Source organism: Nannobrachium achirus, assembly GCF_963921795.1.
Source record: "Nannobrachium achirus genome assembly, chromosome: 12".
Lineage (NCBI taxonomy): Eukaryota > Metazoa > Chordata > Actinopteri > Myctophiformes > Myctophidae > Nannobrachium > Nannobrachium achirus.
This window is the reverse complement of record NC_137832.1, coordinates 41,621,983-41,636,181: the sequence shown is the minus strand read 5'-3', so window position 1 is coordinate 41,636,181 and position 14,199 is coordinate 41,621,983. Positions and strand designations below refer to the sequence as shown.

Genomic DNA, 14,199 nt, shown 5'->3' with positions numbered 1-14,199 from the left:
CAAAGCAGAGAGGGAGCTCATTCAATATTCAATGCTGCCTGAGGAAGACAATACACAATCCAAAAATCATGAATATATCTGGATATTGCATTGTGCCAGTCAAAGCTTTTTTTTTTTTACTGAAGCCTGAGTTTTCTATAAATATAATCATTACACACATTTTGTTGTTATAGAATATTTGAGTTGTTGTTGTTTGTGCTTCCCTACTAAAAGGTCTAAATAGATCACATTTCAGTTTGATAACTGGGGAAAAACTATTCAGCGGATTCTTCCTTTAATTGATTTTAAATATTTCAACAGCTAGTGTGTATTTCTGGCCATGGCTGACTTCACTCATTGATTGCAATATGAAATGTGTATGAGAGGCCGCTCTGTAAGCAAAAGTCCACTTCGCAACAGTGAATAGACTCCTGTTACCTTTGATCTGAAGAAATCAAACCAATTGTCTGTTGACATGAGTTTGGTGATCCTACAGAGCCAGGTGGAATGTTTATATAAATAATTCACTGGCCTGAATTAATTAAATGATGAGTAAAAGTAGGACAGGTTGACTGACTCCTGAGGGCCTTATCGGCATCACAGCTGGCTCGCCTGCAGGAGCATGTGTAATCCTACCAGAACACACTCCCATCTACAGCCTGCTGGAGGGCTCATGTTGCGTGGAAGTGTTAGTGCCTTTGTCTAACTCCAATGGGATACCCTTTTCAGCAAAGACTAAATGTACAGCCCGTGGCAACAAAGGCTCACATTTCTATCACTGGGAATGACTGACGACTAATTTTTATAAGAAAGAGGTCCTGACCAATAAGTTGGCTTCTAAACTAACAGAGCAATTTAATCAGACCCATTCAATTCAAGGTGTACCTTAATTAATAAAGAAAAAGAAGAAAGAAGAAGGAAAATAATATGTGATATTACATTTTATATCATGCTTTATATGAAACAAATTATGTTGTTTGAAGGTATTACCACCATCTTGTATTGCTGTTAGTAAGCTTAATTCTTATTCAATGAAAACCTTTGTTTTATCTAGCCGATTAACACCTCTCTGTTTCACCTCATCCATCGTACCTGTCCTTTCTCAAACTTGTTGAGGTTGTTGGATTTCTTGAGATAGCGCTCTCCGGTGTCCCCGTTTTCTCCATAAATATTAATGAAGACCTTGGCATCCGTCCCAGCGCCAGTCATGGAGCCAGTGACGACAGTCACTTCATAGGTGTTCACTGTCAGACAATAGAGAGGATTAATTACTGACACCTCTTTGACCTGTTATATGTAGGCCAGCCAGGCCGTAAAGAGACTGTATCAAATCAAACCACACAGTATGCAGTATGCACACACTGTGCTGCACTTCCTCAACTAACATTAGTTAAAGGCTCAACCGTTGTCTAAAGCAACCTACGCAAATTGTACTTGTACATATGTATACTGTATGATATGCAGAAAACAATAAATATCATAAAAAGGTCAGTGTGTATCCACAACTTTCAATTCCACTAATCTATATTCTTCCAAAATGTCCTTTGTGATATCAGCAACCTTTTTGTATGAAGTACATTTCTTATATTAGAAAAAATGGAAGCTTGGCTTTTTAAATGTTCAAGTAGAGTTGCCTCTCTTCGTAAGGCTGTTTTAATCCCTTTTCACACGGCATGCACTGAAAAATGACAGGAAACATTACTTGTCGATGTCAAGCAGAAACATTATATCTCCATTGTGTATTTATAACCTTTATGTTTTTATATTAATTAATGCCCAAATGTATACTTTGCCACATGTAAATAAGTGTGATGGAAAAGTAGCAAAAATAGCAGATCTACAACCTCACAATGCATTGTGAACTTGTAGATCTGGTATTTTTGCTAATTTGGCAACAATGACATTCCCAACATAGGGATTTCAGAATGAAAGTGGTTAAGTCAGTCTGTTGGTAATTTAACCAAATGAAAAGTATTAACAAATGACTAAATAATAACTACATTGGATCAAATGGAACATGGGTTCTTTTGTCCATTTCCAGAGAAATATTTGGATATGCAGTACAAGGTCTCTGGCCGACAGCGATGTTATGATAGATTTACATGTACAAAGTCATGAGCAAGCACATTCTTTATCATGTGCAAGGTAACAAGCTTTGCAGCTGTTTAAGTGCCACTGGGGCTGAAATCAAGCTCTCCCAAATCCCAACTCAAATATTTGAAAGCTGATTTATCAGATGCATTTTCCCCCATGGCATCTGCTTAGGGAGGAGATCCACTGTACTACTGTAAGTGAAAGATGAGGCACGGAATTAACCAGAACTCCACCGTGGTCAATACTCCGTCCCTGGCTGTGTGCTGTGTAGGGCTGCACTGTCAATCAATCTAATAATTGAATAATCGAAAGCAGCAGATCAGCAGGAGTAGATTAGATTTTAAATGATTGATTATCGATATTTATTAGCGTGCTCCTGGAAGGAGTTAAGCTCCAAAATCTGGCTTTGTCCGGGCTCTGAAGTATGGCCTACATCTGGCCTACATCCTGGCACAAAACGCTCAAAGTTTGTTGTACGCCCAGGGTCACATTGATGTGGGCTTGGCCTACATCTGGTCTGCATTTGACCTACATCTTGGCACAAAGTGATCACATTTTGTTGTACGCCCAGTCACCCAGTCGCCCACATTGGCCAAGCGTGGCGGGTCGCTTAAAATTAACTGTGTGATTTTTTATAAGGATTAAATCAATTAGTTTGACTGCTGTTGTACCTTCCAGTTCCTCTGAATCGTCAGGCAGTAGCTCCACCACCAGCTCCCCGTCCTCCTCTCCATGGGCCAGCCAGCGGGAGCAGGGGAACATGAACGTCTGCACCACCTCCGTCAACTCCTCCTCTCTGTCCCCCTCGTCATCGCTGCCCTCGTCCTTCTTCTTTTTCTTTTTCTTCTTCTTGTCTTCCTTCTCCTTTTTCTTCTCCTTGGGCCTCATGGCCATGATGATACGCCTGAGCTCTACCCTCTCCAGGAACCAGCCAGGCCCAATGCCCGCGTTGTCGTGACCGATGCGAATCTTGAACACCTTCCCCACGTCTTTGGCCCCTATCTGCGAAACGGATGGAGAGATGGATGGCTTATACAGTATGGCAAGGTTGCTGTTATGGCTGGGCAATATATCAATATTATATCCATATCCTGATATGACACAATATCATCTAGATCTTGTGATATATTGCATAAGTGTCTTTTCTTGTTTTTAATCACTTAAGCCATATTTTATACTTTCAAATGTTCATGTATCATCCATCCATCCAAAATATATATACCTATACAGAGTGTGTGTGTGTGTGTGTGTGTGTGTGTGTGTGTGTGTGTGTGTGTGTGTGTGTGTGTGTGTGTGTGTGTGTGTGTGTTAGTCACAATACAATATTATCATCAGAATCAATATCTAGTTATTAATTAATTTGCTATGCCTCAAATGTTAAACTGATACTGTAATGAGTTCAGGTCCAACCCTGGGCTATAAACCAAAAAAAAAAAAAAATATATATATATATATATATATATATATGTTACAGTATGTTCAAGAAACCAGTAAAAGTTGTCAAGGAGCACTCGTTTTGACGTTCACCACACACTAATCACCACCAGATGGCGACGTCAGCCACTGGATAAGAGAGTTACGTCACGCTTTGAACTCGCCGCAGACCGGAAGTGTTTACTCTTTATTTACTAGCCTAGCCTAGCCTAGCCTAGCCTAGCCTAGCCTAGCCTAGCCTAGCCTAGCCTAGCCATTAGCTCCATTGTAGTCACTTGGACAGGGCGTTTAACGTGCGCTTGCCCAGGCCTTACGGCCTGGGCATAAATATAACGATTGCATTCACCACGGCTTCGTAACTCGCGCGGCGCTCCGCCGGCCGCGCGGCGCTTGGGGCTTCGTGGACCCAGGGGGGCCTCGTAACTCGTTTGGGCTTCGTGGATACAGGGGGGCTTCGGTAGCCGCTCGCAGTGTCGTGGACAATAGAGCGGCGCACCGCCTGGAGTACGTTGATGTGGCGACCGCTTGCTCCGCCCCGTGCCGCACCACGAGTGCTCCGCGTCTCGAATGTGCTGTTTCTCTAATATACTATGACATATATATATATATATGAGGCACAATCCTAGATACCTTGAATATGTCTGTGGTGTTCCTCTCAAAGTTGTTGGATCTGGTTGCAAGGGTCAGGACCTCCGTCTTCCCATTTTCTCCATAGATCTGGATGAACGCATTGGCATTGGTGCCAGCGAATGTCACATCTCCAGTTATCACCGTTACTTCATAATTAATAACTGAAAAATAAGAGTAGGCAAAAAGCCCAGTTATGTGTATGGTTCTCTTTGCTGGGGCAAGGGCTGAATTCATGCCTCTGTTTTTGATATCCCCCTTCAATTGTATTATTGGTGGTGGAGATATTGTTACAGTCATACTAAATAAACTACATGTATTTCCTTGGAATGTAGACTACTTGGACTACACCAAATGTCTTTGCCAAAGATAGCCGATCTTCAAGCTCACAATGCGTTGTGTTGCATCACGCTTTTAGATCTACCAGTTTTGGAGAATTCCCCCCCCCCAGAATAGGCATGCTGGGGTTCAAGTGATTAAGAAAATGCTCTGTTTAACCTGATTATGTGTGTGTGTGTGTGTGTGTATTATTACTGCAAGGGGGAGTTGTTGCCTACGTTGTTCAGTGTCCAGGACCTCGCTGGGATAAAGCTCCACCTCTGTCTTGCCGTCAGCCTCTCTCACGTCAAGCCAGCGATGGCTGGGGAACATGTACTGTTTCCCATGGAGTGGCACAGTGACCTGAACGCTGTCTAAAAACCATCCAGCGCGCATGCCTTCATTCATATGGCCGATCATCAGACGGTTGATCTGTAATAACAAACGCATTAAGCCAAATATTCAAAATGCTTGGGGACAAAGATATGCATTCACTGTATAGAGTGCAAGGCTTGCTTATAAGTGCATGTGATGTGACTGTAGAGCTAATGCTGTCCCACGGGATTGTCTTTAACCCCTTTCAGCCTATTTTAGGCACATTATTAATTATAAAGGCAAACATTCAGTATTCAGAATTCGAAAAATTCACAAACTAATTGTGAGTTTGTAGATCAGCATTTTTTTGTGGCTGACGTTTGTCACACCTGTCCGATGTCAAAGGTTTCCACGACGAAGACGTCAATCCGGCCACATTCAAAGTAGTTCCCGAGGTCGTTGTCCGACACCACAAGCATGTTCTTAGTGGTGTCGCCTTTCTCCCCGTAAAGCTTGCAAAACACCCTGGAGTCTGAACTGGCCCCGGGGACGTCGCCTGTCTTTATCGCAATTATATAATCGGTATCTAACACACAACACAAAGTATACAGACAGATATACACAAACACAAACACACAAACACAAAAACAGACAGACAGATGCAGACACAGACACACAGACGCATGAAAAAATACTGTGGTCATTTAAACCTTCGTCAAACATAATTCAAATCAAAACACACAAATTACACCCACAAAAATCCTATTTTTGAAAGTAACACCCAAATGACACCCACACAATTCCAATTTCCGAAAGTAACCCCCAAATGATATCCACAAAAATCTAATTTTTCGAAGTAACCCCTTTTCCCAGAAAAAAGAAGGAGAAAGAAAGAAAGAAAGAAAGAAAGAAAGAAAGAAAGAAAGAAAGTAAAAGCACTTACTGAAGAGACGTTGCCCTTCTAATTGTGGCACTAACTCCCTAACAATTTGTCCATCATCCTCACCGCGGTCAAGCCATCTAGGACAAAATAACACAATAAGCATCGTTATCTCACAGTCTAACATCTGTTCCACCAGATTTGCAGTAGAGTGCATACCTGTGCCAACACCATGCATTTGTCAAGATATTTCATTTCCACACATGGGATGGTTCAGCACTTTATCTGTGCAGTGGCAGGGAATGAGCTCTCCAGCACCCCCATTATGTTTGATTGGGCCAATAACGTAGGGTTTGCCCTAGCCTGGTGCTGCCAGCCTCTTTCACACACTTCTTGTAGTCTGGAACCCAGGCTAGGTTTGCCCCACATGTCTACTGATAGGCACACACACATTTCATGGTATTACGCGGAGCAGTTCAGAAGAATCCACGCTCACCAACACACACCCCTTTTGCCAATCGGTTGGAAAGGTCCTGTCCTGTGACGAGTCTGACCACAAGGTTTCCTGCTAATCTGATCTGGGATCTGGGAGATATCCATACAGTCAAAGTGAATCCGTTTGAAAGTTGCATTCCCTTTTATGAGAAAGTCATGGTCAGCCCAGTTCTTCCTTGTCCCACACTTTCCGCAAAGTTTCATGCTTGCAAATTCGATCAAATCTTTTGGAGATATCTTACGAACAGTGAAAACAAACAGAATTAAGGCTGGGCGATATTAGGAAAACCTTCGATATCCGATAACGTTGTTGAATACCTCGATATATACTTACTTACTGTTTTAGACTCTTTTTTTTTTGTTCTCTTATTTTTCTTTTCTTTACATATCTACTGCATAGTACTGTGTTCTATTCGTCTGTCATTCAATGTTATATGAGATACTTAAATGGTTTCCTGTGGAAATAAGCTTTGTCTTTTCATGGATCTCCTTTTAGTAGACCTTGTACCAGTGAACTGTACCTTCATGAAACTGTACCTTTTCCTATGCAAACTTCTAATAAAGTCTTCAATCAATCAATCAATCAATCAATCGATATTACTCACGATATTATTAAAAACAATTGCATTATATAGTTTTTAATGTTTTTCGGCTTTAGGTCCACTGCCTGCCTAACCCAGATAATGAATAGCATATCCCTGCATGCACACTGCACAGTACACATAGAAGGGTTAGGTAGGTTTTATTGAAATAACCACACCTGGTTACAGATAGACTGCTTTTTTGCATGTGCTATGTGCATCTGCATAGTGTGTCTGTTAATTAATTGGACACATACACCAATACCTCATTTCAAGCCATCTTCGTCAATATGTATACCTTGCATGTTGATACAGTACCTTGATATCAATACATTTTCGATATATTGCCCAGCCTAAAGCAGAATGGAACAAAAACGTAACTTCTTTCTTGTGCCAACCCACCTATTACAGGGGAACTGTACAGCCTCAGCCTCAGCCTGTCCCTCCTCTCTGACAAGCACTTTATCCAGGAACCAACCACAGCCTCCACCCCGGCCATCATGTCCTATCCTCACCCTGCGCACCTGTCCGATGGTCACCGCCTCGATTAGGAACTCATCCGCCTGGAAGAGAAAGAGTAAAATTAACACAATATAATACCGACATCTGCCATACTATTTGAGCAAATCCACTACAACAGTGGTTACAATAGGTATAAATAACATGGTTGTACACACGTTGCCTTTCTCAAACTTGTTGACGTTATTTTTGCAGTTGATCATCATCCGTTCCCCGGTGTCGCCCTGGTCTCCGAACAGAACGGTGGACACGGTCGCATCGGTGCCACTGCCACCAACAGTGGCCGTGCATATGGTCACTCTGTACTTGATCACTGTCAAACACATTCACATTCTCTGTTCAGGCTTCCAAGGTTGTTCTCTTTAGGACAAGACTGCCGACTTTGGTTGCATACAGGTGAATTCACACAGCAAAATCACACTCTGTGTTTATTTATCCATTTGTATGCTTTCAGAGTTAAAGTAACACTAAGGATGAGGGTGCAAAAGTTAATCAAACTGATCGATTCAGTGATGGATTGTTGATTTAGACTGCAAACAAGCCTTAAAGGACAACTTAGATTTTTTACAATAAGGGTTCATATTTTAGATTGTAATTAGAGAAAAGAAAAGATGAGTGTTAAAATGTTTTAATTTACTGCTTTCTATTGTTTTAGCGATTTTAGTATTTTGATTTCAGTGGTTGGGGGCATGCGTACAAGTGGTTAAATGTGTATTTTTAGACAGAATAAGCCGGCAATTTCTTTGTTACTATTTACACCAGCCCCCATAAGTCACATCTGCCCATGAAAGATTGCAGTGCATCTTGGGAGCGGGCTTATTGTGTCTAAAAATACATATTTAGCCACTTGCATGCATGCCACCAACCTGGGGGCATGCATGCGAAATTGTTAAAATCACTAAAATGATAGAAAGAAGTAAATGAAAACATTTTAACACTCATCTTTTCTTTTCTCTAATGACTATCTAAAATTTGAACCCTTGATGTAAAAAAACAAAGTTGTCCTTACAGTGGAATGTCAGCATTATGAACATACCGGGCAGTGGCTCTGCGATCAGATCTCCAGTGGCAGGGAGTTCTCTCACCACTTCATTGTCATCCTCATTGACGTCCAGCCAGCGCTCACACGGGAACTTGTACTTCTCCTTCGTTAAAGTCTTCATCAGAGACGCCTGGACAGAGGAAGAGAGAACCAGAAAACCTGTTTGCTTGTAGCAGGCATCAGGGTTTGAGTGGCCTTTTAACCACAACAACCTTAGCATCCCTATTCTGGGCATGGCATAATAGGCAAACATTTGGTGAATATAGACAAAACAGATCTACAACCTCACAAAGCGTTGCATTAGATTGGGTGCTCTTACAGATTGACCTAATTTCACAACAATATACAGAAATGATAAATACTACAACTACAAATATGTATATACAGTAGGAGAGCTACTTAAAAACACTGGTGTTGTGGTGCATAAACAAGCTATTGTAGTAATAATATATTGTATATGCTCACCTTACTGAGATGCCAGCCTGCGAACTGACTTCTCTTCTCATGCCAGATGCGAAATTTAAGTAACTTCCCCATTTCAGGCAGCTCAACCTATCAGACCACAACAAAATAAAAGTCTGATTTTACTAGTACTCTATTTAATACCAACATACATGCATGTGAGGTAGCTGCAATATCCAGCTGTCCATATCAAGGCATGGGACACTTACCATGAACTTATCCGTCATGGCCTGTTCAAAGTTGTCTGTCTTGTTGTCCAGCCTAATCATATCTGACTTGCCCCTCTCTCCATAGATCTGGAAGGAGATGTCCGCATCTGTCCCAGCGCTAGGCAGGTCTGATGTCCAGATCCACAGGGACCACGGGTGCCCTGATGAGAACCAGAAAATATATTTGATTACCTTATTAGACCCGCAGGGGGAATTCAGTTTTCAGCTTCACCCAGCTGGAGGTTACTCAGCGGAAGCAGTTAGGGGTTAAAGGACAACTCCGCCCTAAATCACTTCTAGGCTCATTTTCCTACTTATATTGATCCAAAATGACTGTCCATGGGGTCTATTAGGCACAAATGCTCCTGTTGTCCAGTTTCCCCAGCAGAACCCAGGTGCTCTCATAGCATAGAGTGGAGCCTATAAGCCTATCACTTTTACACTATTTGTTGTGGTCAAAAATGATTTTATTTTTCATGAATGTGTTACTAGTTGTCATTACAAACACATCCATGCCATCGTTGTCCCACAAAAGCCATCACACTCTGCTAAACAGATGTTATGCTTTTATGTGTTTTACCAAGTCCCGGAAAAGATGCCCTGTGATTGGCCAGTACAGTCACTTTGATTGGCAGTTGTGCCGAATGCTCACCCCAAAACATGATTTATGAGACTGTGGTGGCTTGTGTGGAGCAAACAAGGCATGGATGTGTTTGTAATGACAACTAGTAACACATTCATGAAAAAGAAAATCACTTTTGAACACACCAAATAGTGTAAAAGCGATAGGCTTATATGCTCCACACATGCTATGAGAGTTGCTGGGTTCTGCTGGGGAAACTGGACAACAGGTGCATTTCTGCCTAATAGACCCCATGGACAGTCTTTATGGATCAATATAAGTAGGAAAATGAGCCTAGAAGTGATTTAGGGCGGAGTTGTCCTTTAAGTGTCTTGCTCAGGGACACTTTGACACATAGACTGGGGTTGGGAGATGAACCGGTGACCTTCTGATTACCAGATGGAATCTCTATGGCCACCCTGACAAATGTGGAATATATTGGACGTGCTGTTTAATTAGGGGTAAAACCACAAAAGTGCTGGAACCCTATATATTTCTTCTTTTCCAGATTAGTCTTTTGTCCCTAAAAGTATCTAAATCTCACGGACCATAAGCACAAAACATTAACAAATGGATTGTTAATTGTAAATATAATGAAAAATAGTAAAGGAAGACACCAGCGTGTAAATAAATACTGTATCTGCAAGACTTATTATTAAGTTTTGGTCTATGATATGCTCCATAACAATTATTATAAATGTTTATAATTATGAGTAGAGTAGAATAGTCCCCCTCCTTGGGGTGTTTTTTGTCAATACTCTTTATAATTATAAGCATATTATGAATGCTATTATAATGTATTACACAGACAGAAAAAAATTGATCTACTGTAGTTACAATTCTCAAAATGTAAATTAAGTGCTGTCAAATAATGACACATCAATGCATGTTCAATGAAAAGACCAAATTTGACTTACTCTTTTGTCTTTTCTGTCTGAGTGAAACCATCTCGTAGATCTCCCGCTCTATCAGGCAATCTCCCTCTTTCTCATCCAGCCACTTATTGCAAGGGAAGGTTTGCTCAATCCCTGTGAAGGGACAGTACACCACCACCTGCAACAAGTGTTAATAAAAACAAAAAGACTGTAGCAGTGTTTCAGGTTAGTTTTAAACCCATTTGAGTAACAGTGATTATAGTCTGGCTGGCAAGTATGACATTTGATATATCTTTTTTTTATTGGCCTAAAAGGTTTGGGGCCCATTCACTTACTATACACTATACTAAAAGGAAAAGAATATCCCCCAAATATGCTTTAAAGGAGCCTCACCATGAATTTCAAAATTTTTCATTTGTTTTTCTTGTTTTTTGGTCTTCCAGTGTCTCTTCTAGCCCCCCCAAAAACCCATTCATTAACTCTAAGCCTTGCCTTTCATTTCAGTGATTTTCTGAATGGGCGTGTCTGAACGGTACTCATTTGAAATCAGGCCCTTGTTTATGTCACAGGCCCTTGTTTGTGTCACAAAGGGGCTCATTTCCTATTGGGCCATACTTTTTGGGAGGCTATATGCCTCCCAAAAAGGGGTTCTATTGAGACTACCTGTATGTATATGAGGTGGAACCATGAGGTAAAGTGGTACTAAAATTGGCTTGAATGGATCGCCTCTACATGGTTCTCATCGGTACCATGCTAATCTTCTCTGTGTCGTTCCAATTTTAGCCCAAAGACAGCCAACAAAGGGCATTTTGGTATTGCTTCTGAAATGGCTTGGTATTAGAGACAGACAGAACATGAAAATTAAATATCCGGGAGGTTGTTTAGGTGTATAAAACCGTATTATGGATCAATATTTATATAAAATATATATTTTGAAAAGCATGGTGAGGCCCCTTTAAGTAGCATGTGAGGGGTCAATCTAGGGTTTTATAATGATTCTGAATCCATTGCAAGCACTTGTTTTGCATGGAAAACATTCCTTGGGCTAAAAACGGCCCCACAAAACTGTGAAAAGTGATGACTCATCCAAAGAAAAGTGATGACTCATCACTTGTCACAGTTTTGTGGGACTATTATAGCCTATTACAGGCTTTACAAATAAACGTGAGTAGAATTGAGTGAGTGCGTGCATGCGTGTGTGTGTTACTATGCGCTGTACCTTTTCACAATGCCACCCGGAACTGACGCCTGCGTTGTCATGTCCGATAGTGACTCTGCTGAGTGGGCTGAGGAGAGCAGCAAGCTCAACGTTGAAGATGTCTGTCAGACCACGCTCAAACTTACCACCCTCCAGAAACACCTGAGTCAGAAGTGGAGAACGGATCATTTGAACACAATCCACAGCTCATTACAGCTCTACCTCTGCCACTGTGTGCAAAGCCATGTGCACTGTGCAGCCCATGAATTAATTCTCTCCCCCATAAGAAGAAAAGCTGAAAAAGCATTTTTTACTAGATAAATGATAAAACCATGTGTTGTTATTCGTTTAAAGTCTGCTGTCATGGATGTCCTTTTTGCTTTATCGATTTTGAGATTTAGAGGTGGAATATGGGTTTTCTCAGGAAGCTCTCAGAAATTTGCCATTTCATGACTTTTCCTAGACATGAAAGTCTTGTTTTTTCCTACAATCTGAGACTTTTTATAAATATGAAAAAAGAATATATATATATATATATATATATATATATATATATATATATATATATATATATATATATATATATTTGGGTTTCCTGAGGAGAATTAATCAATTTCTAAATCTCAAAATAGGTCCCCCCCCCCTTCTCATTACCTTCCCACTGTTCTTCTGACCCTTGGAGCCATGCATCACGATGTGTATCTTTGAGTTGGTCCCAGCACCTCGGATGTCCCCTGTCACGATCTGAATCCGGTACACAATGCCTGATGGGTACAGTTACATGTCAGACAACCAGGGAGTCTGCCAGCAGTGCCTCTCTGCCTCATCACCCTCATACTCCCAGAGGAGATGAGCAGGAAAATCTGTCAGATCAAAACACTGATGCAGTCTGACCTAAGAATTCATCCTGTAATAGCAGCTGGTAAGCCGGAGGGAGAATGTTTTTGTTTGTCTCTTCAGCAAAATTATTGAAAGGACATGAGACACACAACACACACACACACACACACACACACACACACACACACGCACATCAGGGCTGGGACTTTAACGGAATCATTTTGATTAGTTAATTACAGAAAATGTACGCGAATTAAAGAAATAACTCATTTTAATCGCATTTAGTTTTTGCACCATAGAACCTTTCTCACTGGATGAGTTTCAGGCGTACCGATCATACTGGTGCGCCAACCAACAGTCAACAAACCCCAGTGTACACAATGGAAGAGGCCACCTATCAAATCGCTTATTTGCTTATTTGATTATATTTTTCTCCCAACTGCAAGGGGACCATGGACATCTTCTGAGACCTTTTTTTTTTTTGCTGCCAGAAAAAGGTAATTTAATCAATTTAATAAAGGGGAGGGAATGATTATATGAAGTCATTAACTCAGTGTTTTTTAGTTGGGCCTTTTGGCTCAGAGGCTTTCAGCTTTCAGGAAGTAACCAAAAATACACAGGGAAGACATATTTGCACATTAGAACCCACCAGGTGGTCTATTAGAATAATGTTAACTCCATAGACACATACAAAAATTACAAAACTATAGCACCACCTCTTTAAAGGGGAATTAGGCAAGTCTGTGTGTATACAAACACATCCCCCCTCCCCCTCTCCTCTATAACAGGCATGAAACATCATTGGTAAGAGAGATCACTAACGAGCACTTGACGCTTTTATGGCCCAATCAATTAACACAGTGCACAACCCCTTTGAAGTTCAAAGTGAGCAATTAACAAACTCACCAGAGAAACAGTCGACACATAGAGAGTGTGCGGGTCTATGGGCTGGAGCCAGGCAAGCTCTGGCTGACGCTTGAGTCTGACATAGTGTCCTGTCTGAACGATTTACGGGGGGAGGGACTTTGACTTCCCCTAAACCAATCACTTGAGATCAGCGGATCCGCCTACTTGTGGCTTCATCCGTGTGCACAACATTGCTAGCCAAGCCATTAGCAAATACAATGGTAACAAACATTACGTGTGTGTGTGTGTGTCTGTGTGCGAGCGTGCATGTGTGCGGCCGCACGCAAGTGATCGTGACGCAGATAGTAGGCGGGTCTATGGGCTGGAGCCAGGCTAACCTGGGACGGCTTCCAATTTCAGGCTTTTGATCCGGTCGGGAGCGGATGGTATCCTACGTCATTTTGTATTCAAAACGGACTACAGTTTGGCAGGCACCAAACCGGAAACAGTTTTAACCCCTACTTGCGCATTCGCTAACTACTTGCGCATGCGCTAACTGGGTTGAAACTGTTTCCGGTTTGATGTTTCCTGCCAAACTGTAGTCCGTTTTGAATACAAAATGACGTAGGATACCATCCGGTCTAGACCGGATCAAACGACCCGTATAGTAAACGAAGACCAGGCTTTCCCCCAGCGGAAAGCCTGGTGACGCGAGGTTAGAGCCAGGCAAGCTCTGGCCAGCTCCCCCTGACAAAAACGTCCCTCCAAGGGATGAATGCCAACATAAAAGGTAAACAGTGCAACAAAACCAAAATACAGCCAGATGTGTCTTTCTGCAAGGAAACACCCCAGCACACAGTAAT

At 41.6% G+C, this 14,199-nt stretch overlaps 1 protein-coding gene across 1 annotated transcript in view; it reads right to left on the bottom strand.

Moving 5' to 3' along the window:
* The window catches only part of loxhd1b (lipoxygenase homology PLAT domains 1b), a gene marked incomplete at both ends in the record, with an annotated part of 44,248 nt that overhangs the window by 14,344 nt on the left and 15,705 nt on the right, over positions 1-14,199 (bottom strand). The window contains 14 exons of the mRNA XM_080739001.1: positions 1,072-1,223; positions 2,745-3,075; positions 4,138-4,298; positions 4,692-4,884; positions 5,157-5,353; positions 5,711-5,787; positions 7,126-7,286; positions 7,401-7,555; positions 8,279-8,414; positions 8,750-8,836; positions 8,956-9,116; positions 10,495-10,630; positions 11,672-11,812; positions 12,305-12,414. Coding sequence (XP_080595127.1) covers positions 1,072-1,223; positions 2,745-3,075; positions 4,138-4,298; positions 4,692-4,884; positions 5,157-5,353; positions 5,711-5,787; positions 7,126-7,286; positions 7,401-7,555; positions 8,279-8,414; positions 8,750-8,836; positions 8,956-9,116; positions 10,495-10,630; positions 11,672-11,812; positions 12,305-12,414 — 2,198 coding nt within the window. The remainder of the gene's footprint in view (positions 1-1,071; positions 1,224-2,744; positions 3,076-4,137; positions 4,299-4,691; positions 4,885-5,156; positions 5,354-5,710; positions 5,788-7,125; positions 7,287-7,400; positions 7,556-8,278; positions 8,415-8,749; positions 8,837-8,955; positions 9,117-10,494; positions 10,631-11,671; positions 11,813-12,304; positions 12,415-14,199) is intronic.